At 43.8% G+C, this 27341-nt stretch overlaps 1 protein-coding gene across 4 annotated transcripts in view; it reads left to right on the top strand.

Moving 5' to 3' along the window:
* The window catches only part of ARHGEF9 (Cdc42 guanine nucleotide exchange factor 9), a 408379-nt gene extending 381269 nt beyond the window's left edge, over positions 1 to 27110 (top strand). For 3 of the 4 annotated variants that reach the window (XM_054996022.1, XM_054996024.1, XM_054996025.1), the window contains 3 exons: positions 1821 to 2064; positions 2581 to 2649; positions 22195 to 27110. In XM_054996022.1, coding sequence (XP_054851997.1) covers positions 1821 to 2064; positions 2581 to 2649; positions 22195 to 22376 — 495 coding nt within the window. In that variant the 3' untranslated portion in view covers positions 22377 to 27110. The remainder of the gene's footprint in view (positions 1 to 1820; positions 2065 to 2580; positions 2650 to 22194) is intronic. The other variant, XM_054996023.1, reaches the window with a different exon arrangement.
* The last annotated feature ends 231 nt before the right edge of the window (positions 27111 to 27341 follow it).

Genomic DNA, 27341 nt, shown 5'->3' with positions numbered 1-27341 from the left:
AACATCCCTGTAAATATGTATAATGAGTTGCCCATTTTCTGCTGGAATGAGCAACCATCAGACAGGTTCATCTTGACCCAGATGGCGGGCACGTGGCAGACAGCGCCATGAAGTCCAAGCCAAAAATGGATGCTAAACATGCTCAGTATGTGTAGAGGTTCAAAAAGTGTGTAAGAAATGAACAGCCAGTGATAACTGTCCCACAGTGGAGGGGTCCTTACTTTCCTTCCCCAGCAGATTCAGAGCAGGAGAATTCAGGAAGTTGGATCTCCCCAGATGTAGACTTTGTTTAGGCAAGTGCTGTGGCTGAAGTGGGGGACTAGGGGCAACATGGAATTGTGCGTCAGAGAGGCAAGCTGAGGTCAATTCCTGATATGCAGTCCTGGCAGAAGAGAAAAGTACAGGACAAAAAGCAGGTGGGGGGGTCTGGAGGCACCAAGGAACCACAGAAGACTTTCAGGGCCAGGAAGGAGACAGGTAAGAGGCAAGCCAAGATGTGAGGTCTGTGAGCTTCATGCAATAGGTGTTTCCAAGACAAAAGTGGCTCAGGCAGCTGGTCCTGGAAACCCTCTGAGTTGAGACCCTCCATGATCCAGGTAAGAACATGTGGTCTGGAAGGGAATGAAGTCCATGGAAACAGGGCAGAACTGAGCCAAGCTTTGTTCCTGCTTAGGCTGTCTGTGGACACATTATACCCTCAGAACCTTCTTCACTAGGTCCTCATTCTGGTCACTTCTAACCTTCCTTGGCAGCAGCTGCTGATGCAGCCCCAGCCTCTGTGGTTTGCCTCCAGCTTGTCTTATTGCTTCTAACCTTCCTCTGCTGTCCGAGGTCCATTCACAGGCTCTGTGGGTTCTTCAGAGTCAAGGAACGTAATGAAAGCCAGCAGCTAATGAGAGCAGCTGGAGCAGACAGGAATCCCAGCTTCTGGGGCAGCAGGTCAAGTGATAGACAAGCTCACCCCATGATTTAACCGAATTGTATAGTTGTAAAATAACTGAAGGGGTAAAGACCAGAAAGAAAACCTTAAGTGAACTCAGCATCATCCAACAGCTCTAGAAGAAAACAAAGTATTTTTTCCTCCCCAAATACTAATTTTTCAGCTTGTTTGGGATCTAACAGTTTTAAAATACATTATTAATCATATACATGTACTTATTGGTATGTCTGCAAGAGTTGGATGGTGGTGCCAAGAAGACTGATTATTCAAAAGAGTTAGATGGAAAGGCTAGAAGTACTGCTGCTTCACCAGGCCACCCTCTGGGTAACAGAAGGCCTCCAAGAATACAGAATGAGCAGAAGTGTCTGTCTCATGATGCGCTAAGAGATTTTGTAGTGATCCTTGTGGCAATGAAGACTGGCACTGAATGGCTCGGTTAGCTGCCTGTCAGAAGGGCCTCTGAATCTGATCTCTGTGGTTCGTTGAGCTGCTCTGACCTGTGACAGAAGATCCCAGGAAAGGAGAAGCAGAACAAACCAGAGTCAAGGAAAACAAGACTGAAAGAGTTTGGGGGTAAAGGGAGGGGTCGAGAGCAAACTTGGGAGGGGGAAGAGATGCCTGTGGCCAGGTACCACAGAGGTGAGAAAGGCCTGCATATTGGTTTGCAATCACCAGGCAGATCTTTGTCTGCAAGCCTCTAGTACACTTCAGCACTTTCCTGTTCTGTTCATTTCTCAGCAGTCTTGGATTAGGATTGCAGTTCCAAAACATTCAGCAACCAGTCTTGACTACCTTTGTTGATAGCCATTTGTATTCAAGTATTAAATTACTTCTAAGGACTTAAATTAAGATTTAAATCTACCTTTTCTTTTCCCCTTAGGATCTAATAAGAAGAGATATCCTGTATTACAAAGGACGTATTGATATGGATAGGTATGAGGTCTTGGATATCGAAGATGGGCGGGATGATGACTTCAATGTGAGCATGAAGAACGCATTCAAACTTCACAACAAGGAGACAGAGGAAATGCATTTATTTTTTGCCAAGAAGTTGGAGGAGAAACTGCGGTGGCTGAGAGCTTTCCAGGAGGAGAGGAAAATGGTACAAGAAGATGAAAAAATAGGTATGGCCCAGCAGTTCAACTTGGATGGGAAGCATGTGTTAGTGATGTTTCTACCATCCAGGTTCTTATGGCAGCTTTTGATTCTGGAATAAAGAAGTAAGAAATGTATTTCTCTCTCTTTGTGACTTTTCATGGTGGGGAAGCCTTGCCCTTAAAAGATCTGATTGGCAACAGAGTTCTAGAAAAGAAAGCCTACCCTTGTGTTCTGCCTTGAGCTCTCTTCTCCCAGAAGACTTTGATTCTAGTCGGAAGTAGAGTTTGTGTAGCCTTTAGAGAATTCACTGGTGGAGTTATAGCCATGAAGCTAATTTTACACATTGGCTGATTGGTAAACTCCTCTACTGGTGGTGGGCATGGGCTGTGAGGGAGAGGATATCTACCTTGCCAACTTACATCAGTTTCGCTGCACTTCACCTGATGTAGCTCCTTCTTGAAGAATCTTGGGAATTTTGATGAGGGTAGCAAGAAGCAGTGTTGAACTCTCTGGTGTATTGACTTTTTTCCTTTCCGTCACAGGCTTTGAAATTTCTGAAAACCAGAAACGACAAGCTGCAATGACAGTAAGGAAAGTCAGTAAACAAAAAGGTAACTGCCTGGGGGTATATTGTTGTTGTTGTTGGCGGCCGGGGGGGGGGGGGGGGAAGCAGGGAGCAAAGCTGGGCCAGGAGCCTCTCTGGCTTGGCTTTTCTCTGGTTTCCTTTGCACAAATGTATCTTTGTTTGGCTGATATGTTGCTGTATCAAAACAGTCCTTGGCATTCAACCCAACAAGCAAAATGGCTCCAAACCCTAAGAACCAGAGGAGTAGCCGTGTTAGTCTGTAGTTGCAAAATAGCCAAGAGTCCAGTAGCACCTTTAAGACTAACCCACTTTATCGTAGCTTTCGAGAACCACAGCTCTTTTCGTCAGATGCATTGTCAGACGCATCTGACAAAGAGAGCTGTGGTTCTCGAAAGCTTAAGCTACAATAAAGGGGGTTAGTCTTAAAGGTGCTACTGGACTCTTTGCTATTTTGAAACCCTAAGATGTAGCCCTCCCCCCCTCTCAGGTCACAGCAAGAGAGGCAGAGCAGAGGTGGTGGATATCTGGCCCTCCGCAGCCTGGATGTCAGACCTGGACCAAGTTTGATAAGCTGCTGGTTCTGCTTTGCTATAATGTGCATGTTTTGCACCCTCGATTGGAATAGAATTAGATGACTGCATTGTGATACACTTTCAGCATACTCTTTGCTTTCCAATACATAAAGGGCAGAAGTATGTGCAAAGGCAACCAGTTTTAAGCGCCAGGTTCAGTCCTCAGCGTCTCCAGTTAGAGAGCTTTAGATAAGGGGCCTGGGAAAGTCCTGTATCTCAGATTTTGGAGAGCTGCTGCCTGGAAGATGAGACCAGTGTTTCTCTCAAACTTCTGATAACAGTGGCAGTGTGTGTTTTTTTCTGTATCCAGATCCAGATTTCACTCATACATTGAAGAATCCATACTACCGGCAGTCCATTCCCAGAACAAGAAGTATCCTGACCCAATGAACCTTGTCTTGCAGCATCCAACCCTCCTTTTTGCCCTCTCAGTTAGGGATGAGATCAGGCTTCTTAAACAAGAATTCCACACATTTGTAGGTGTGTCGTATCAGAGAATCCTAGGGGATCTCTGCTCCCTCCTGTAGCATGAGGCCACTGGCAGGGAGGGGGGATCAATGCTGAATGGATCTGCTCCAAAGAAAGCAAACTGGTGATCCACCATCCATCAGAGGCCCAATTTTGGCCATTCTGGGACCAATCCTAGCTGTTTTAGGCCCAATCCAGGCCAAAACGGGCCCCAAATGGCCAAAAATCAGATGGGCGGGGCCACCTGACATGTGACCTCTTTGAAGAACTACCGGAACTGCATTCCTGCATGTTCCCCCTCAAAATGAGCCCTGCAGTTACCTATGTTGAATTGCATCCTGTTCACAACCGCCCACGTCTCCATAGTGTTCAGGTCTTGTTGAATTTTAACTCTATCTTCTTGGGTGTTTGCCACTCCTCTCAATTTGGTATCATCAAAAGATTTAATGAGTAGCCTGTTTACCCCTTCATCCAGATCATTGATAAAAATATTGAAAAGTACCGGGCCTAAAACCAAGCCCTGTGGCACACCACTGGACACCTCCCTCCAATCTGATGAAACGCCATTGACCACCACTCTTTGGGTGCGGTCCTCTAACCAGTTTCCTATCCACCGAAGTGTCCTATAGTCCAGTCCACAGTCTTCCAGTTTACCCATTAGAGTGTCATGGGGAACCTTATCAAAAGCTTTACTTTAATCCAGGTAAATCACGTTGACAGAGTTCCCACGATCCAGTAAACTCGTCACTCGATCAAAGGAAACCAGCTTGGTCTGACAAGATCTGTTGAGGACAAAACCATGTTGACTTCCCCAGATCACTAAGTGGTCCTTCAGATGCTTACAGATCAATCCCTTTAATATCTGCTCTAATATCTTCCCAGCAACAGAAGTCAGACCAACTGGCCTGTAGTTTCCCGGGTCATCCTTCTACCCTTTCTTAAAGATTGGGATAACATTCGCTCTTCTCCAATCTTGTGGCACATCCCCAGTCCTCCAGGAGGCCTTGAAGATGATGGACAGAGGCTCTGCAAGTTCTCTAGAAAGTTCTTTGAGTACTCTTGGGCGCACACCATCCGGCCCAGGGGATTTGTATTCATCCAGTGCAGCCAGGTGCCTCTCCACAACCTCTCTGTCAATATCAACTAGCCACCCAGGTGTCCTGTCGTGTCTACTACCATCTCTAGACGGGCTCAAGTTCTTCAGGGAGAAAACAGAGGCAAAAAAGTCATTAAGCCTGTCTGCTTTTTCTCTGTGCTCCATCAGAGTTTCTCCTTCCACTTCCAACAGTGGTCCAGTTGCCTCTTTTACCTTGTATTTACTTCTCACATATCTGTAGAAGTTTTTCTTATTGTAGCGAGCCCCCCTGGCCAGACCCAGCTCATGCTGAGCTTTGGCTTCTCTGATGGCTGATCTGCAGTACCTCATAACCCTCATATATTCCTCTTTAGAGGTCTGTCTTTCTCTCCATTTCCTGAACATTTCCTTTTTCTCCCTTAGCTTTTTCTGGAGCTCTCTGTTCATCCACATCAGTTTCTTGGAGCCCTTACCATGAGTGATTCTGCACACGTTGGATAATCCACTTCCAATCCTCTTTATATATCATTTGGAACGGATTTTTTTGTGTATGGAACAAAAAATCCACCTCAAACAATTGATAAAGTGCATTGAAAGTGCATTATCCAATGTGTGCGGAATCATGTTTCCATCTTCCTGGAATTGTGAAGGCTTGAGCTTGCAAAAGCTCGTGTTTGAGAAGGGCCCAACCTTCACTCGCTCCTTTCCCTTCCAGCACACTCCCCCATGGAATGACTCTCATCAAGCCTCTGAGTTCATTGAAGTTGGCCCTATGGACTTCCGGTTTGGGATTTATGGAGGTCTAACGCAGCTCAGGGAGCTGGGCTGTCTGTGCCGCTGTTTGTGGAGGCTGGAGGGGCGCCAACTGCCCGCAGCCCCCTGTTGTCAGGCGGAGAACAGGCAAGTACACTTAAGAACCTGAGGGTGCGTTGATCTCGGGTGTGAGGGGGGTTCTACACAATGAACCCCCATCCACTCTTGAGGTCCCACCCGAAGAAAGGTTGCTAAAATCTCTGCAGCGGCTCTGGAGTCAGTTTCTGGCATAAGACCTACATACCCAAGCTTCAGTAAACCGAAAAGGGAATAAGAACTAATCGGATAATTGGAGCAGCAATTACAACCCAAGAGAAACGTCTAAGAAGGTAAAGATTGCTATCTCTTAATACGGGACAGATTATAAAAAGGAATAAAGTGATAAAGAGAATCTAAAAACTGCAAGAGACTTGTTATGTAAAGAAGGAAATTCCGGCAAATTAAACTTTAAAAAGAGACATTGTAAAGAGAAGTTAATGCGGAAAATTGACTATTGTTTACATACCTGCGTCTAGGAAGAGATAGCAGACTGTGAGAAAGTTTTAATATCGCGAGAACTGCTGTGAAAGGAAGAGGAACAGGAAGTACGTCAGAACCATAAAGAGACTGGCAAGAAGTGGCTTGTTAACAACGGAAGCGGGAGGCCGCCATTTTGGAACAGGGCAAAGCTGTGGCTTCAAGGAAAACGGAAGTAGGCCATCTTTGGTGAAGGTAAGGGTGATTGCTTCAACATAAAACCATAGAGAAAAAACGCCCGACATTTTGGACTATGCAAACTTTTTTTCTCTAAAAAATGAATTGAATCGGGACTTTTAAAAATAACAGAAAGTAATAAACTAGCGCCACGGAGTTGAGGAAAAGAGCGGACACGTGGGAGCGAAGTAGAGCTAGCCCCACAATGTTGAAGAAGGAGTGGCAAACTGCGCTGGAAAATTTGGATAAAAAAGTCTCAGAAGGAAATAAAGAGCTTAAAGAAATGATGCAGGAGAACTTTAAGGATTTTAAAGAGGCACTAAAATCGGAGACGGCAGAATTCACAAAAAAAATGGATCAAGTACAGAATGACTTGCAAGCGACACAGCAGAGAGTCAATGTAGTAGAGAACGCGGTTGACACCTTAACATACGTGCAGAGAACGGAGATGCGAGGAATGAAGGGAAGAATGGCCGTAGCTGAATGTAAACAAATGGAAAAGCAACTCAGATTTCGTGGGATTCCGGAGATTGTGGAAAAAACAGCCCAAGAGCAGATTACAGAAATCTTGGCGGGCTACCTGGGGAAAGAAGAAGAGGAGGTTGCAGCTCTCCTGGACGTGGCATACAGAATTAACTCAAAATTTGCTGCTCAGAAGAAGTTACCAAGGGATATGATTGTGCAATTTACGACTAGAAATACAAGAGAGTCAATCGTAAGCAAACAGTTTCAGGAACCATTAGAAGTCGACGGGAAGGTGGTGAGAGTCATGAAAGAACTGCCCAGAGCGGTGTTGTTGGAGCGGAAAAAATACAGAGAGCCGGTCCAGATGTTAAAGGATTTGAAAATTAGGTACAGATGGGAAATACCAGAAGGACTGGCATTTGAATTTGGTGGAGTAAGGAGGAATATTAGGTCGGGTCAGGAGATGGAAAACTTTATTAGGGACAATGAAAAGGACTTACCAAAAAGTACAAGAATGTGATCATGGAGTGTAAAATAATATCTTGGAATGTAAATGGACTAAATTCACCCTGTAAACGTAAGGCTATTTTCCACTGGCTTTTAAAACAAAAATGTAATATAGTATGTCTCCAAGAGACACATATCAGAAAGCAGGATTTAAAGTATTTGAAATTTGCAAAGCTTGGAAATGAATTTGCAGCAGCCTCCAAAAAGAAGAAGAGAGGAGTTGTGTTGTATATAAAGGAGGAACTGCAGCCAAAATTAATTTTAAGTGATGCAGAAGCTAGATATTTAGCAGTGGAAATAATTTGGAACTTGAAGACCTTGGTGATTGGAATTTATGCACCTAATGGTGCAAAAGAAAACTTTTTCAAGGATCTACAAAAACAACTCGATGAGCTGACCTATGATCAAATAATTCTGGCAGGCGACTTCAATGGAGTTACAAACTTGGAAGAAGATAAGAAATCTAAAATTGCACACAAAAAAAGAGGACTTTTGCCAAAGTCGTTTTTTGCGATTAAGGAACAGGAAAGTCTGGAAGATGTATGGAGGAGACAAAACCCAAAAAACAGACAATATACCTTTTATTCTGCGAGGCATGCTACTCTATCAAGAATTGATATGATCTGGGCTTCCAAAGAACTAATGTTGTGGACTAGAGATGTGGAGATAATGCCTAAGGTAGGCTCAGATCACAACCCTATCATGTGGAGATTTGGAAAAAATACTAAAAGAAGAGGATGGAGAATAAATGAAGACTTGCTGCAGATAGAAGATAACATGGCGTTGCTACGAAAGGAGACCAAGTTCTTTATACAATACAATTTAAATAAGGATGTGTCAACTTATAAGGTATGGGATACTTACAAAGCTGTAATAAGGGGAACATTGATGGACTTGAATGCAAGGGACAGAAGGAGAAAAGAAGAAAAGAGAAAGGAAATAACTGAAAAAATCAAAGCCAAAGAGATACAACTCAAGAAAAGACCAGGGAAGAAACGTATATACCAGGATATAAAAATACTGCAGGAGCAATTGACGGCAATGAATAACAAAGAATTGGAGTGGAATTTGAAAAAAACGAACCAAAAAATATTTGAAGGTGCAAATAAACCTGGCAAATATCTAGCTTGGCAATTAAAAAAGAAAAAAGAGAAGAAAACCATAATTAAAATACGAGAGGAAGACAGAACATTATTGGACCAACCAGCTATTAGTAAAGCTTTTTATAAATTTTATGCAAAACTGTATCAGAAAAAAGTGAATAGAGATTCAATAACGGATTATTTGGAAAGAATGAAACTGCCAATGATGTCAGAGGAATGGAAAGAAAAATTAAATAGGGAAGTGACAGAGGAAGAAATAAAAGAGGCCATCCAATCAACGAAATTAGGGAAAGCACCGGGACCGGATGGACTGACGGCAAAGTTTTACAAAATGATGGCTAGCGAATTGGCACCTTTTTTGAGAGAGGTGATGAATGAAGTTATGCAAGGCCAAAAGATTCCTGATTCATGGAACGAAGCTAACATATCACTGATTCCGAAAGATGGACAGGATTTGACTAATGTTAAAAATTATCGGCCAATTTCGTTGCTGAACAATGACTATAAAATATTTGCAAAAGTTTTGGCGGAAAGGATAAAGGGATGGCTGTCGGAATTTATTGCAGAAGAGCAGGCTGGTTTTTTACCTAACAGACAAATTAAAGACAATTTAAGGACAGTAATAAACGCTATTGAATACTATAGCAAGCACTGTGATAGGGAGGTTGGTTTCTTTTTCGTGGATGCAGAAAAAGCATTTGACAATCTGAACTGGGACTTTATGTTTGCCACTATGGAAAAGCTGCAAATGGGAGAAAAGTTCATACAAGCGGTCAAAGAAATCTATAGAGACCAAAGTGCAGCGATTGTAGTGAATGATGACTTAACTAAAAAGTTGAAAATAAGCAAAGGTACAAGACAGGGCTGCCCTCTGTCTCCATTGTTGTTCATTTTGATCTTGGAAATATTGATGATTCAAATACGAGAGGATGATACAATCCGAGGCATAAAAATAAAGGAATTTTCCTACAAGGTCAGAGCATTTGCGGATGATATAATGTTAATAGTAGACGATCCAATTGAGAATATGCCTAAAATAATAGACAAAATACAGGAGTTCGGTGATTTGGCTGGATTTTATGTGAATAAAAAGAAGTCGAAGATATTATGTAAAAATATGACCAAGCAGAAGCAGCAAGAACGAATGGAGATAACGGACTGCGAGGTAACTAATAAAGTAAAATATCTTGGTATTGAACTGACTCCGAAAAACATAGATTTATTTTAAAATAACTATGAGAAATTGTGGGTACAAATAGAGAGAGATTTGATAAAATGGAACAAATTGAATTTATCATGGTTGGGAAGAATAGCAGCAGTAAAGATGAATGTTTTACTGCGTGTGATGTTCTTGTTGCAAACAATTCCAATTATCCGAGACTCTAAACAATTTGACAAATGGCAAAGGAAAATTTCAGACTTTGTGTGGGCAGGCAAAAAACCACGTGTGAAAATGAAAGTATTACAGGATGCGAAGGAAAGAGGTGGTTTGCAACTGCCCAATATAAGACTATACTATGAAGCAATCTCTGGCATGGTTAAAAGATTGGATAACATTAAAAAACCGTAAATTGCTGGCCTTGGAGGGATACAAAAAGTTGTTTGGATGGCATGCCTATCTGTGGTACGATAAAGTTAAAGCAGACTCTATGTTTTTGCACCATTATATTCGAAGAAGCCTCTTCACAATCTGGAAGAAGTATAAGGTTTATATGGAAGACGGAATTCCTTCATGGGTGGTTCCGTATGAAGTAATAGATCCAAGAACTGTCGATAATGAACAGCAACGTCTGACCTACAAGGAGATAACACAAATACAAGATTCAACAATAAGAATAAAGACAGATGAAGAGCTGTCTCCTTGGTATGGATGGTTTCAATATAGACAGATCAGAGATCTTTTCAATTTGGATTGTTTAAAAGGAGGAATAAGAATGGAAAACTCAGAATTAGAAGAAGTGATATTACAAGAAGGCAAAAAAGAAATTTCAAAGATTTATAAAGTACTTCTAAAATGGCATACGGAGGATGAAATAGTAAAAGTCCAGATGGTGAAGTGGGCAATAAATTTTAATAAAGAAACAATGGAGGCATGGGAGCACCTGTGGAAAAACACATTGAAGATTTCAACTTGTACGAACATTAAAGAGAATGCATACAAAATGATCTACAGATGGTATCTAACACCAAAGAAGATTGCGTTAGGAAATACTAACATGTCAGACAAATGTTGGAAATGTAAAAAGCATGAAGGGTCACTGTATCATCTGTGGTGGACTTGTGAGGTAGCTAAGCAATACTGGGGAGATATAACTGAAGCAATTAGCGAAATTTTACAAATCCAAATAAATAAGAACCCAGAATTGTTTCTACTGAACTTGGGAATGGAAGGTGTTCCAGTGCAGTACAGAACATTGTTATTTTATATGACTACAGTGGCAAGACTTTTGTACGCGCAGAAATGGAAAATACAAGAAATACCAACTATAGAAGATTGGATTTATAAATTGCTGTACATGGCGGAGATGGACAAAAAGACAAGAAAACTTAAAGATCTTGATCCAGGACAATTCATTGCTGATTGGGGGAAATTGAAACATTATTTAGAAAAAAAATGGGATGTGAAGGGAGAACTGTGGCAGTTTGAGAACGATTAAAATGTGATGTTGAAAATAGGAAGAGATAAGCGACTTTACCATTTAGGGGGAATTTTATTATTACAATCTAAGCTAGTATTATGTTTATGCAAATCTTACTTAGAATATAGAGTTTAATCAAGGAAGAGTAAAATGGACACATTGGTGGATTAGTGATTTTAATATAGTATATATATAAAATAATTTGAATATGCTTAGAGTAAGAGATATTATGATATATGTGTTATAGAAGAATATAAGTGAAGTTAAGTAATAAGAAGGGTTAAAGGTTGGAAAGCTGTTGGAAGTCGATAAGGAGGGGGGAGGAAAGGGTGGGGGTTAGAGTAAATTAGATATGATGGAAATGTATGTATTAAACATGGAATATAAACTCACCAATAAAAATTAAAAAAGAAGAAGAAGAAGAAGAAGTTGGCCCTATGAAAATCTAGCCTACGAGTCTGGCTACGAACTTCCTTGGCCCCCCACAGCAACTGGAATTCAAGGAAGACATGGTCAGTCCCCCCTAAGGTCCCCACCACCTTCACCCCATCTACCAATTCTTCCCTGTTGGTTAATATTAAATCTAGTATGGCCGAGCCCCTTGTAGCTTCCTCCACCATTTGAAAAAGTAAGTTATCGGCCAGGCAGGTGAGGAAGTGACTTGATTACTCACTTTGCTGAGCTTGTCTCCCAGCACATATCGGGGAAGTTGAAGTCAGCCATAATTATAAGGTTCTGATGTAGGGTTGCCAGGCCCCCACTGGGGGCAGGGGACCCCACAGTTTGAGCCCCCTCCCCCCGCTTCTGATGCATTCAGCAGCGGGGGGGGGGAAGGCCACCACCAGGGGGACGCTCTAGCATTTTCCCCTCCTAGTCTCTATGGAAGGAAGACAAGTTTCAGCTAGAGTGTCCCCTTCGGGTAAAAGCTGGTGTGCACAGCTTCTGAGTGCACTCTGTAAAAGGAGAAGAGGAGAGGTACGTTACGCTGAGTTCTTCTTCTAATGGAAACAGAGGCTTTCCCATGGGGACGCTTCTCTTAAAATTGTTTATTGTTTAAAATTGTTTGTGTGGAGGGGTGGGTGGTGAGGAGATGAGCAGATCTAAGCAACCTCACACACAGCCTTCTGAGTCTCAAGTTCCACTCTTTTACTCCCCCCCCCCGCCGCCGCCCTCCAACACAGGGGTCCTTGACTTGCTCCATTTAGTTCTGCTGTTCTTAAAGCTTGTGTGTCTTCCCAGCAGAGAACGGGGCTGAGGAGGCTGCCAGTGAGTTAGTTTCAGCTGCCTAGTTCCAACCTTCACTGATTTGCAAAACAATACAGAAGCTCAGCTTCCTCCACTCTTCCCCTCCTCCCCTGCTTCAGACTTCTGTCCTGGGCAGCCCATGGTGTGTGTGTGTGTGAGTGCATGTGAGCTCTGCTCTTGCTGTTGCTTCCCTTTGCAATTCTTTACAGGTTGTCTGCAGTACCCTCTGTTTGCAGAAGGCTGAGAATTAGCTTGATAGAGCTCCTTGCAAGATAAGACCGAGAACAGCTCAAATGGGGCAAGATTGGAGAGAGGCAATGCAGCCTGAGCTTCAGTGCTTGCTTGCTTGCATTTGCTGTCTTCCTGCCTAGAAGGGAGGGGAGGGCAGAGGATCTTTTCTGCTGGCAGCAAAACCAGAGGGAAAAGGAGGATATTAGTCCAGTGACTCTGCAGTAGGTTGCCAGCTCCAGGTCGGGAAATTCCTGGAGATTTTGGGGAGGGGAGGGACCTCATTAGGGAATAATACCATAGAGTCCATCTTCCAAAGCAGCCAAGATGAACTGATCTCTGTGATCTGGAGATCAGTTGTAATTTGGGGAGATCTCCAGCCACTACCTGGAGGCTGGCAGTCCTACTCTGCAGAAACCAAGATTTTCAAGGTGTAAGTTTTTGAGAGGCAGAGCTCCCTTTTTCAGACACAAATTGGCTGGTTTCTGTTGGCCCTCCATGCATCTGACAAAGAGAACTGTGATTCTCGAAAGCTTATGCTACGATAAAATTGGTTAGTCTTAAAGGTGCTACTGGACTCTTTTTGATTTCGCTACTACAGACTAACACGGCTAACTCCTCTGGATCTATTCCCGCTGCCTGTCATCCAAAGACATCCCAAGGGCTAGGCTTGACACATATTAGGACAGCCCGAACTTGGTGTTGCATGCAGCTGTTCCCTCCTTCCTGCTTGGACTGAGACCGTTCAGGAGGGGTCCCTGTGATTGAGACAGAGGGAGGGAGGGTGTGTGTGAGAGAGAGAGAGAGAGAGAGTGACTATGAAGATGCAGAAAGAAGGGAAGGTCAGACTATGCTCAAAGCAGGTCTACTCAGAAGGCAGTTGGCATGGTATAAATCCACTTTTCCCATGCCCATCCATTTGCACTCCCACTTGAAAGAAGTTCAGAATCTCTTAGAAGCACCCAAAACTATATAGAATAGAGATACCACCCCCCCCTCACACCACCACACATACGTTTTGAAGAATTCCAGAGCGTAATGTGCCAAAAAAACATGAAATATCAGGAGTTTGGCATGGAAATAAATGTTTCAAAAGCATATACTTCAGAACATAGCAAGAGCTTTAACACAGTGGACTTGTTACATTAGATAATAGATTTGAAAATAACTGACCATCATAAAGGCTATTGAGCATTCTCTGCAGATTGGTTTCCTTTCCATTCCCCCATAGAAAAATTGAGGTAATCACTTTGCTCACAAGACTGTTGAAATAAGTTATTTTTCTGCAGCTACTTTTGAGGATCAGATACTGTTCCTAGTATACCCCACAACAAAAAACCCTATTTAGAGTATTTTATTAACATCTATCAAACTAACAAAACAGCATGGAAATTTTTAATTTCTACAAAACTATTCATCAGGCCACCTATTAGAAAAATTGGATGGGGGAGAGAAAATATGGTGGCTCCAGCAAGGGAACTTCTAAAGCAGGTGAGGGGCACAGGTGATTTGCCATTTCCTTCCTCCACCAAGACTTCCTTGGTGGTCTCCCATCCAAGTACTGACCCTGCTTAACTTCTGAGATCTGTGGTGGTCTGGCTATACCATGCCACCTTGCCTCCAAATAGAGCCCTTACCAGATCTCATAACTGCAATTGGCATTTTCCTAATTTGCAAGTAGAAAGGGACAGAACTGCATCCGAAGCTGAGCTGGAAGATCTCACCTATATGGCACATTGGAGATGTTAAAACACTGTATGAGGTCAGAAACTCATTCCTGAACATGTAAATTTTTATTGTATAATGAACTTACCAGAGCACAGCTGCTGTACACATTCTTTGTACCACATGCACACATCCATTCTTTTGCTAATGATTAGGGCTGGAAGCTTATTTATTATTACTTTATAACGTATAGTGCAGGGATTATTCAGAAAAAAGGACACACACTCCTTTAGGTAATATATGCACGTGTTAACAACATCATATCCGAAAAAGTATTCCCACCTGGGTGCAGGAGGGAAAAGGGAATCCCGTAGCAGAGGTGGCCCTTGCTATGTGTCATCTGATTGATGATAGTAATAATAATAATAACTGCACTTATATACTGCTCTTCTAGACAGATTCGTGCCTTACCCAGAGCGGTGATAAATTAAGAAACGTTTAAGGGGGTGACCGTTCTAGTCATACTGTATAACCAAAATAAGCACCTTTGAGCACATTGCTTGAGTACCTTTTCCTAAACATGCCATCCAGCTCCGCAGCTGGCACTAAGAGGCAGTGTTTCAGCTGTGCTGGAAGGCTTCCACACTATTCCAGAACCTCTCATTTTACAAATAAGTACTTCCCTTGGTTCCTTTGGCACGCTTGTGTGAATATAATTTGAAGCAGGGCTTTTTTTCAGGTGGTACGGAGTTTCGGAACCTCTTGAAAATGGTCACATGGCTGGTGGCCCCGACCCCTGATCTCCAGACAGAGAGGAGTTTAGATTGCCCTCCGAGGGCAATCTAACCTCCCCTCTGTCTGGAGATCAGGGGGCAGGGCCACCAGCCATGTGACCATTTTCTCCAAGGGCAACCCACTGAGTTTCACCACCTCTTTTCCCAGAAAAGAAGCCCTGATGTGAAGTACTTTTTACTACAGTAGCCTAGGCTGTATAGAAAGGTTATAAGTAATGTAAGATGGGGAAAAGGTGAGGGTGGGAAGTGATATAAGTGGGGGAATTTTAATTTTAAAAGCAGGAAGTGATAACAGGAAGGGGTGGGTTTTAGGGGAGTACCCTGGAAGTGACGTCACAGGAAGAGGTGAGGTGATGTCACATTCTTGCTCAGCACCGCCCCCAAAATCTCCAAGTATTGACTGAGTTGGACCTGGCAACCCTATTCTGATATCTGGATACTCTATCAATCTGTTCAAGGAGGGCAGCACCCATTTCCTCTCCCTGGTCAGGTGGTCTGTAGCAGACTCCAACAACAATACCCTTTGTCCTTCCTTCCCTTATTTCCACCCATATACTCTCCACTGGGCTGTCAACCACATTCTCCAGAACTTGCTGACGATCAAACCATCTCCTCACATACAATGCCACTCCACCTCCTCTTCTACCCTTCTGGTTTTTCTTGAACAACTCGTACCCATCCACTACCACATTCCAGTCATGGGAATCATCCCACCAAGTCTCAGTAATTCCTTCTATATTGTAGCCCTCTGTTTGCAAGAGAAGCTCAAGCTCTTCCTTATTTCCGATACTTTGGGCATTGGTCTATAGGCACTTGTAGCCTTGTACCTTTGTTTGATCTGTCCTACTCAGGTGGGCTCCTGCTGTTATCACTTCTCATTGAAATCCCTATGTTGATCGTCCCCTTCCCCTTGCGGCATCAGTTCAAAGCTCTCCTGATGAAGCTCTCCAGGTTCTTTCCAAACATTTTCTTCCCTGACCTTGAGAGGTGAAGCCCATTATGTGCTAGAAGGCCTTCTCTAAGAAAACTTATCCCGTGGTCCCAGAACCCAAAGCGCTCCTGTGTCTAACTAGGCTAAACAGGCAAAGGGGACCTGGGAAATGTAGTCCCTGTAGTCAATCTAGTACAGGCTTCCCTGGAGCCACTAGGCATCACTACATAGGCCTCAGATACTTTATGAACAGTTCCAGTTGTTGCTTCAGATTAGGGTTGCCAGGCCACCCTCAAACTCCGGGTGGGGGATAGGGGCCTGGCACTTACCTTGGAGGAGAGGGGGGGTGCACAAAGCAAGCATGCGCCCCCCCACACACACACAGGTGCGATGATGTCACTTCAGAAGTGACGTCATCGCGCAGCCCCTGGGAGCACGTCCAGGCTCCGCAGGGGCTTAAAATGGGCCTGATCCACGCTGAAACAGGCCGTTTTTGAGGCAGTGTGGAGCGCAGGAGCACTTCTACGCTCTGCAGCGCCTCAAAAACAGGCATGATCTGCGCTAAAACGGGCCTGTTTTCAGGCACTGCAGAGTGCAGGAGCGCTCCTGCACTCTGCAGCACCTCAAAACAGGCCCATTTTGCCAAGGATCGGGCCCGTTTTCAGGCACTGCAGAGCGGAGCACTCATGCTCCACAGTGCCCCCGATCCGGGCCAAAATGGGCCTGATCCCGGTGGCTGCTGTGCACGGGAGCGTGCAGCGCCGCGGGGGAGCCCGCAGGGCAGGTGTGCCACCCCCCCCCCACCAGTTAGGTAAGTGGTGGCGGGGTGGGGGAGCAGGGGCAGGGAATCTCCAGGGATCCACCAGGGGTCTGGGATCCCTACTTCAGATGCTTATCTGGACAAACACAGCATTCTTCATTGAATTTATTTCTGAACCAGAGCAGTTGCTCTCTCTCATATTCTTTGCCTCCCTGTGGACCCTTGGAAGTAAATGATGGTCCAGGCTCCATTGCCTATAAAATTAATTAGTTTCTGCTTTCCCAGTTGACCTGGCAGCCCCTTCATTTGCAGGCTGAGCCTCTTTTGCAATATTGGAATTCCTTTGATAAAAAGGCATCCCGAACCTCCCAGCTTGAAAAAATCGAACCGCACGAAACCCCGTTGTTTTGACTGGAAACACGACTGCATGATAACAATTAAACACTTGCTTTAGCCTTGTGGCTTGTTAAAGACTAAGAGCTTTACGATGGCCTCAGCTTTCAGGAATCAGAATATTCTTTCTCGCTAACAGTTGATCTAATGAAGTCAGCAACATGCTACAGAAATACTTAATTTCTAAAATGGAATCACTTCATAAAATTAATTAGTAACAAAGATTAGGTACAAAGCCAGTCAAGCTTGGAAATTTCAAATTTGTAGAGTTTTTTGGTGTGTACTTTATCTATCAAACGCTTGGCAGACTGATGTCAGGCACACCCCATTTAAGCCATATCAAGTCGTTGTATTTTTTCCCCTTCATTGCTAATCAAACAGTTCAACTACTTTTGGCTATTGGGAAAATGCTGAGATAGATATGCACATACCTCCTTAGAGGGGCAAAACTTTGAATTGTGTGAAACTGCGATGGAGTTCTTAGCGGGAGGGTGGCAAGAGAGAGAGAAAAGCAGGTAAGAGGATGGATAAAGGAGGAATGCAGGAGCAGACCCAAGAGAGGTAAACTTCCAGCAGCTACACCCCCCAGCCCACCCCAGAATAATCTGCAGCTTATTTCATGAACTATCATGGCATATACCTCAAGAGTATCCAGTGGGAGATAAGCAGATTCTTGTTAAACTGAAACATTTCAGTCACCACTTGCTGGGGAAACGCCAGAGAGGAGATGTGAGCAGAATGCTACCCAGGAAGGTGGGGGGGGGGAGAACCAGAAAATGCCTGCAGGGTGAATTTGCTTTGAACATCTGGGATGCGACAAAAGCCCAGTGGGGAAAGTAGGGGAAAGCAGCTAAAACGGGGAAGTTCCCTGCGTAGATGCGGAGGCGGAGGTGTTGAGATAAGCACTTAACTCTTCAGACAGCGACAAACGGAATAATAAGGATATCCTGACTCATCTGCCAGTCTCATCCATGCCAAATGGTACAAAAGTTTGTACCCCTGAAACCTGTGCCACTTAATATTCCATAAAGCCCACTGTTGTATCAGCTTTTGTGCAAGTGGACTCTAATCCACAAAAGCTTCTGACACAATAAATCTTTAAAGGTGCTGCAAGATCTTTTTGTTTTGTGGCCGTGGACTAGCAACAGCTATTTCTCTGGAATTCATATTTGTAAGAATCAGTCATTCTGCAGTGTTCACACATGCACACTTTTTAAAAAATATTCAGGACTTCAGTAAGTCAGCATTGAAGTCAGACACCAATTCAAGAAGTGTGTGCACATGTGTGTCTCTTACCATCATATGCACGTGGTGGGAACGACAGGTTTCCGCTAAGCAGAATTGGATTGCTGCCATTCCAAGTACCTAGCCCGGGCAGGATTGAATGATGGTTTGTCTCAGGGCAAAGTCGCTTACATGTGTTCAGCCCCACTGCCATGTGGCATATTTATTTAATTATTTTATTTATATCCTGCCTTTCTCCACAAAGGAGATCCTGGAGACCCTTATATCACTCTTCTCTCCTCCATTTTATTCTCACAACAGCCCTGTGAGGTACATTAGGCTGAAGGTGTGTGACTGGCCCAAATTCACCCAGCCATTTTTCTTGGCAGGGTGGGAATTCAAAACCGGGTCTCCCAGATCCGTGGCTGATACTTGGACCACTGTATCACACTGGTGTCCTGAAAATACTGACCTTGGTCTTTTGTGGAGCTACCTCTGCATGATATATTTGTGGATTTTAATTTACTGAATTTGTTCTTCATTTAATTAGAATTTCTTTAACCGTCGTTCCAGTAAAATATCCCCGAGACTGAGAATGATAATATAATCCATAAAATAACAGCCATAAAACCCACAAACGTATAATTTCAAGCAGCAGCAAAGCATTCCAACAGCAGTCAAAGTCTAATTCTCTTTCCCCTTGAGAATGGGACTGCACACCAACCCATCCCCAATGAATTTTCCTCCTCCAGCTCCCCCATCCCATGGCATGGGTGTTTCTTCTCTGCATGATTAGCTGTCACTCATGGAAGAAGGGAAATTAAGGCTGTGGGGGGAGGATGCCTATCTCTGGAAACCAACCACGCACTGGTTGGTTGGGGATTTTGGGGGGCAGGGAGTGTGTACAAAGCAACAGAGCTGAACCGATTTTCTGATAAGTGACAGAAGTCACTTCTCTGAGTTTGCAGTCTGAAGCAATACTGATTTGAGTCAAGATCCATTCCCTCTAATAGCAAATGTCATGTCTTTGTGTGTTTCAGAAAATTACCAGGAAGTATTGTTCTGCATGTAAAGGTAGGCACCCAAGTATGCAGAAACCCTGTCTTCAGGGGGGCAGGCCTCACTGCCTCTGTGATATCCACTTGACCATGAAGTTTGCTATTAGAGGGATTGAGCTAGAGGCCAACGATGAACTGCACAAGAATAAATAATTTGAAAATTTACACAGCACCATCTGAAATCTTCCCCATCCCATATTCTATAAACTCTCAGGAGAGGATGTCATTTTCTCTTCTCCCCTCTTGTGTACCCCCCCCCCCAATGATGCTCCACTGCTCTCCACATTTTCTGCCTCTGGTAGAATGCTCATCTAGCCAGTTTAGAAAGAGGGTATATTTTCCCCCCTGCATACCTAGGAAGTCCCCTCTTTGTGGGTGTTATGAGCCCGGGCCTAGTGAGGCCTAGTGGCTCTGGGGAAGCCTGCACTAAAGTTACTGCAAGGCCTACATTTCCCAGGTTCCCTTTGGCCCCTGTGATTGGGTAAGAGGGGATTTAGAGGGAGAATTTGCACCATTAGGAAAATAGGGGGATGGTGCCTGAGAGAAGAGATAAAAGGCCTCATCACAGTGGGAGGGTGTTCACTTCTAGGGAGCAGAGTGAGGAGAGGATGCTGCAGACAGAGTGTTCCCTCATCCAGAAGGGGTGAGACAGTTGGAAGACAGTCACTAGAAGACAGTAAGAACAGTCTAGTTAGATGCATTAGGGTGTTTTAGTTTTGTTTGTTCACCAACCTTTACCATTCTCTTTAATATACCAAGTTTGAGAACCAGTTATTAATAAACCTTTTAAATAAAGTTCTTTATTATTCTGCCTGGGTCCTCATGCCTCATTTGGTCATGTAATAAATCACACCCACTGGGAAAGAGTCAACGAAAGGTGTTAGTTGGGTGCTCTGGGCCCTTCTTTAGGAAACCTGGACCAGAGTGGTGGCAGCCTGCAGACAGCTTCCCTGGGCTCCAGCAGCTGTGACAGTGGGCAGCCTAGTTTTGCTGGATTTGTGATTGTCACCAGCCACCAGCTTTACTATTAGGGATAGTAATAAAGAAAAAGGTTTACAGGATAAGAGGTTAAATGGAAACAATAGGGCAATATGCTCTCTATTTGGCTTTGAAGCAATGAAATGCTGTAGTTCTTTAGTTGTCCGTTTTCTAGACACACTGAAGTGGAAGAACTTGTACTTTTGTTAATATCCTCTTAAAAGGTCCCAGTAGAGGTTTTGCCAGTGATGATAACACTTGAATTGTACCTAGGGTTGACAGTCCTCCGCTAGGAGTGGGGGATCCCCCCTTCCACACTCTACCCCCACTTACCTGGCCAGGGGGGGAATGCACCTCCCTGGATGTGCTTCCAGGTGGAACGGTGTGCTCCCACACTGCAGCGGTCCAATTCGGGCCTGATTCGGCCCAATTTGGGCCTGATTCAGCTCGAACTGGGCCAGATTCGGGTTGCTGCGAAGCGCAGCAGCACAAGGCCGAATCGAGCCCAATTCAACCCCCTGCAGAGCGCAGGAGCGGCCCCAGGGCAGAATGTGACCCGTGTTACCGCGCTGTCCAGGAGTGAGTGCACGAGAGAGGAACATCCAAACTCCTGCCTGGGGAGTAGAGGGACCTGGCAACCCTCGTTGTATTCCATGGAAGAGGGAGTAACCTCTGCCAGGGGTGTCCTTCCATCTCTGCTCACAGTTTTTACATCTCCCAGTTTGATCAACACAGCTTTTTTTTCTTTTGTGACCCAATGATTGTGAACCACAAATGCCTCCAGTCCAATCCTATTCCTTCTGCTTGTTTGAGGTTTGTGGACTGTTTGTGGCTTGTTTGAGGTTTGTGGCCTATCCCGTCCCAAGGATCTGCAACAGTACCAATATGCTAATTACTCAACTCCGTTGCTTCTGAACATGCTCAGGCTTTAGCAGAAAATTGCAATACAACACATTGCAATCCTGATGGTGTATCATTTTTTTTGGTTTTGATTTTTAGCTTAAGAGGGCATTTATAGTCAATCTGAAAGGCTGTGGTGGAACATGGGATAGAGGTGGCCTCTTAGCTTTACCAATAGGCCCTTTAGGGCTTTGTTGGCCATTGGCAGTGCCTTGAAATGATCACGGAAAGCCATCAAGAGTCAGAGTAGACATACAGTACTGGTGTTATGTGCTCCCGTCAGCATTATGTACTCTTAGGATTGCTTCCTCTCAGTCTGGAGACCTTGAAATTCTCACCACTAATAACATCTGTTCCTTATGAATCATCATAGGATAACTTCAGAGATATGAACAGCTGAAAACTACACCTTGGCATTTGTAATACCCTTCTAATGTCTAGTTGGAGAGTTCATTTCCTATCCCAATGTTTCCCAAAAGATCAAAGTGTATAACCGTAGATAAAAATAAAACAAAAACACCCATCATAAGAGAACATCATGAAATGGAAGCAAGTGCTCTAGGCCCTGAGAATCTTTTCCTTTTGGCATGCCAGCTGCAGAGTGGACACCAGAAGGGGACAATCTTTTAGACTCAGCCCTGGCGAGGCTGGCAGGAAATTGGCAGGGCACGCAGATCAGTTCTTGGGGGCATGAGGGCGGCCAAAGGGTCACGGTTCCAGTGTGCTGTCTTGGTGCCAGAACTTGGCTCCTCAAACTTTGGAGACATTCTGGAGTTCAAACAAGTTCAAAAGTCAACATAATTCTGTGAGTCTAGTGTTTTTATTTCTCATGCTTACAGAGTAATTAAAATTGAATTAGATATATAGAGCATTATACTAGCTGGAGTGGAGAACGTGGTCCTTGGCCGTCATTTTGTATCCAGGGGCTGAAGCGCATGCTGCCCAGTGAAGGAAGGATGGATGGATGGATGGATGCCTGTAATTTCTTGTTACGTTCTGATGGACATGTTCTTCTGTAATTCCACCCTACCCTTCTCTTTTCTTCCACCATCGATGCAGGTGTCGGCTACTCGCGGTCAGTTCCTCCAGCCTACCCACCTCCCCAGGATCCACTAAATCAGGGACAATACATGGTGACGGATGGCATAGCCCAGCCACAGGTCTACGAGTTCTCCGAACCCAAACGCAGCCAGTCACCATTCTGGCAAAACTTCAGCAGGTTAACGCCATTCAAAAAATAATATATAGAGTGAGATGGAGAATTTTAAAAATAAATAAAAAATTAAAAAATTAAAAATTATATTTATAGATGGACCTTTTTTGGAGAAGCACTGTTGCAATTTTAAAAAATCATATATATATATATACACACAATGTATGTGTATATGTATGTGCCACACAGTGGCACATATATTTACACACACACATAAATATATGTCTATACTGAAGGACCAAAAATGTTTCTGTTGTTGTTGTTTTGGGATGCAGTCTCTGCTACTCCATTCCAGGAAGCACCAATGACTTCTAATCATGTAACCAGCTTTATTTTGGCACCATTGGAATCCTTGTTACTGTTACTTTTTATTTTACTGTTTGTGTCAGAATCGTCTGCCAGGGTGATTTGCTGTCCGTTGTGCATCACACTTCTATCATGTTCCAAACAGGCCCATTCTGGTGTAGATTTCCTTTTAAAAAAATTATTTATAGATTGTCTGCCCTTAGAAGGGGGTGGGCACAGGGGAGGGAGGACTCTTCTTTTTGACATCTCATTCCCACAGCCCATCATAGAGGCCATCCCCCCATCTCACCCCAGGACCCGCTTCTGTCTGAGCTCTATTGAGATGAATGGGAGGTCTCATTCACTTCAGTAGAACTTATTTGGAAGGTGTACTGTGGTAGAGGCCAGGGAGTGGAGGGGGGATTATGCCACCTAAGTTGAATATTACGGATTTTTTTTAAAGTTGCATTTTTATTTCCCAGTGTTCTTCTGTTCTGAATCTATGCACTGTAATATGCTGCTCAGTACTTCTGTTGCTTTGAAGCGTTTGCTAGAGGGGACAGCACAACCAGGCTCTGCGGCTATGCCAATGCCATTCAGAAAATGGAAGTTGAGACGCAAGAGTTTTGGCAGCCTGGGCCTCAAGGGTGCAAAGAGAATGGGGTGGCCAGAGGGAACCCAATTGTTTATTATGCAAGGAATTATGACTCTCTGGCTGATGTTGCATTTTTGTTAATTATGCTTTTTTTTCTTCCTGCTGTGTAGTTTGAGCATAATGGTTTTTCTCCCCCAGTAATATTATTCAGGTTCTTCCAATTTGGGTTGTGTATTCTGTTGATTGTAGGGTTTTCTTTTGTCTCCCCTGCTTTTCTTTTTTCTTTCCCATTGGGCAATTGCCACATAAAATGCCCGATCTACTAATTTGCACAATCTGCAGGCTCAGAAGATGTGCAGAAAAGAGGTCATAAGCTCACAGCCCATATCCTAGCTTAGAACCAAACGGGCTCTCAGCCTCCAAGAAATTTTTAGCTTTCCTGTCAGGGAGTCCCATCCCTCCTGATCCCGCGTACGATGGCTGTTATGTGCCCTTGATTAGAGATGCTTTGGTCCCAGTGAAGACAAGTCGTTATAGTCCTTATGGACTGCCCTATTTCACCTGTTCCAAGCTCTGTCCTCAAGTCCAAACTACCAAGTACAGCATTAGCCATTTGCTAAACAGTTTGCCGAAGGATCACTGCCTTGGTAATCCACCTGCTTGATTGCTGAGGGATGAGATCCATGCAGGGAGCAAAGCACAGCACACTCTGCAGTTGCAGCAGCACTGCTTTGGACAGAAAAATGCAAACTGCGTGATTTGGTGGCTGCTATATACAGCCCTAGGTTGGCCAAAACAGGCATTTTTTGTCATTGTCAGTGGTTTGTAAGGTTCTCTCTCTCTCTCACCCTGCCCCTCCCTACTCCACGTTCTCCATTGCAAGGGTAAAAGCCACCTTTTGCTCTGGATTCCCCAAAGACATGAATTGGCCTAACCTCACCAGACCTTGCATTAAAACTTCAAAGACATAAAATTGCCTGCTAAAGTACAAGTCTGAGATTTAAATTAGACGTGTTTGTCGTTCTGTATCTTTCTCTTTTCTCCCCCTCTGCCCCACCAAGTAATATTTAGTAAACTAAAATGTGTGATTTCATTATGTTGTGATGATGTTTCCATATCTTAGCTGCCATTTTTGGGAGCACAACATGATGACACCATTGCACATGTTTTGGTTTGTTAGACATGACTAGCAGAGAGAGGAGCTGGCGATGCACAGCTGCTGATTTTCCAGGCCTCCACAGGGTACCTACAACATTGCCTTTCAGCCTGAATTTACAAATGTAGATAGGCTTTACTTAAGAAGGAGGATTTGTGTTGCTGGCAACTGCACATTGCTTAGATCTGTTTGAAAACAGAGAGCAAATCTATTCAAACCTCCTGTTTCCTTGGCCGTCTGCAGTGGCTTTTCATTGATTTTCAGTCTGATTTCCACATTGCCCTTCAGGGGAATCAGGCTGACCTTTCAATGGGAAGGATTAATTGGCTTACCCCCGTTTCATATTTTGCCCCATGAATAAAATTCTAGATTGACAGTGCACACCTGCCTTTTTAAAGCCATCCCAGGATGTTTCTTTCTGGTGCGGGCAGGTGGCATTTGGTTGGGGGAACCGGACGTTGGATTTTCCGCAGGACACCCTGATCTCCGGGCATAGCAGTCCTTCCCCCCGTCCTGTGTTTGATGCTGGTAGTGGCTTTTCCTGCACTGCACTAGGAAGGCCTGCTCTCTGCTCTGTCCATTTACAAAGTTGGAGCATGGGGAACTCCTGCGCAAAAGCATGCTTATTGTGCATGGCTGCAGCAAGTATCAAGACAAGAATGGCAATAGAAATAGATGACCTTATCTTCCATCTAAAGCACAAAGCACTTTCTTTGGCTGTGATCCTGCTTCATTGTTGCTAACCATGTTAGTCTCATAATGTGTCACAGGTGGGGAAGGAACACTCTGTCGTAGGCACAGAGGTGCCCACAGAGCTGCTGCCCCCCCCCCCCCCAGAGATGAGAGATGTTTGCCTGGCAGATCCCTGAGTGCTGCCCTTCATCTGCAGAACTTCAGAGCAATCTTTCCAGCCACTCTGGGTGGGTTTAGCATTTTAGCCCAGTGCAAACAGCAACAGGACAGTCGGTAACAAAATTTTGTATCACAAAGAGCATCTTCTTTAAAAAATATTCTTTTCTATAGCTGCATTTTTATAGTTATTAGAGCAGATTTTAATATAGGCTCTCATAGTCATTTTATTACCTTGGTTCACTTAGCCAGGCAGATGTTTTAAAAATGGGTTGAGTAACTCTGCAAAGCCTTTTGGCTATCTTGCTGTTTCTGAATGGCTGGAGAGAGGAGAAGAGAGGCAGGGATCGAGAGCAGGAGACAAGGGGCAACTTGTCAGGACTTTTATTTATTCCTTTGCATTTTTAATTGTTGGGGGGGGGAGAAAGTATCAAGCACATTAGTTAAGCCTGTTCGTTTACTGTTTTGTGCCTCAGAGAGCGAAAATGAAACATCCATTATTTTTATGAGAAGATGCTTCCTAAATATTCAGCACTAGGAAAAAAAAAGAAACAACATCGTCTCACCATTATTTGCATCATAAATCAAGACTCGCTTGGTCTGACAAGGCCACTTGTTCGACTCCCAGCTTCTTTCTTAAGTGGAAAAGCCCAAAAGGAAGAGCTTTGCCAACTCAGTGCCAAAGCCAAGCATCGGGCATAGCAGATGCAGGCATTTGCCCCTCCTTGTGGCATTCAAGAACACCCCTCCTTTCCATACGTTGCCAAGGTGCTACACGGAATGAAGCGTGACTGCAACGAAGAACCAGCAATGGGTTCCAGTTTTACTGCCTACTGACGTCCTTGATGGGGAAGGTGGTGCTGGGCTGAGCTGTCTTTTCTACTTGGAAGCTCAGATGGGATTGAATTTGGGGAGGGGGGTGTTGGTGGTTCAATGATGACTGAGCATGTTCTATCGACTTAAATTGCTGTGCCTGACAAAGAGGAAGCTGGTGCCCAGTTTTAACATGGTGCCTCAAGGTTTAGAACTTGGAAGCTGTAGGACACTTTCTGTACACCGAATTTCTCTGGCTGAATCAAAGAATATAGACATAGCTATCTTATATATATATATATATATATATGGGGAAAATTTTACCTTCTTTCCTTAGATAACTGATTCACATTCCCCCTTCCCCCTTGACTTTGCAGATACAAAGGATTTCTCTTTAAGAGTATTGCCTACATACCTTCTTTTCAAATTAAAAAACAACACAAGAACAAACCTAGGTGCATCTAACAGTTGTAAATAGACAATAAACAGAGAGAAAAATTGAAATTCGTTTCCTTTCTTGGATGGACACTTGCCATCCCTTGCAATGTTATTGATAGTACGCTGTGGTGCTTCAGGTTTCCGGTTTTGTTCACTTTATGCTCAGTCATCTTTTCATTGCAGCTACCTTTCAGGGAACATGTATATTTAGTAGCTATTGTGCGTTCTGCATGGCATCACCAAGCTCGTTTTTCCTTGAAAAGATGGGGGGCCTGTTGTAGCTTCAAGGCACTTGGATAAATAAAGAGGGTCTTGTGCCAGAGAATAGGTGGGGAAAGAAAAAAGGCTTAAAAATCCTCGTTTGGAACTAAATATTGAAATTCTCTTTTGGGGTGGGGGAGGCTTGAGGAACGAGTCAGCAAACAAACAAAGGGTTTTGGTAAGCCAGCTAATTCTCACTTGCCAGTTCTATTATTTTGTTTCTATTGGACTGTTTGACCCTGTCAAACAAATGTCAGAGTTGTGTGTATTTTAAAAAAAAAACAGTGTTTTTAAAAAAGTGTTGTAAAGACACTGAGCCTTATGAAAAATATTTATGGAGTTAAATAAAAAGAAATTAAAAGACATCTCCAGGCATTTCTTAAAAAAAAAAAAAACTTTCCCCACACAAATAAAAATTTACTTCTTGTTTTCTAAAGAGGTGTATGAGAAGCTGTTTGGTTGGGGGAAAGCGATATCATGTGTTTATCTATGCATTTACCTTTACCACAAAGGATGGGGTACCAATAAAAGACTCATGTGTTCACTCCTGGATTTCATCTCCATTGAAGGAGCCACTTAATGGAAAAAGAGCCCAA

Source organism: Eublepharis macularius, chromosome 13, assembly GCF_028583425.1.
Source record: "Eublepharis macularius isolate TG4126 chromosome 13, MPM_Emac_v1.0, whole genome shotgun sequence".
NCBI lineage: Eukaryota > Metazoa > Chordata > Lepidosauria > Squamata > Eublepharidae > Eublepharis > Eublepharis macularius.
This window is presented reverse-complemented; position numbering and strand designations above follow the sequence as displayed.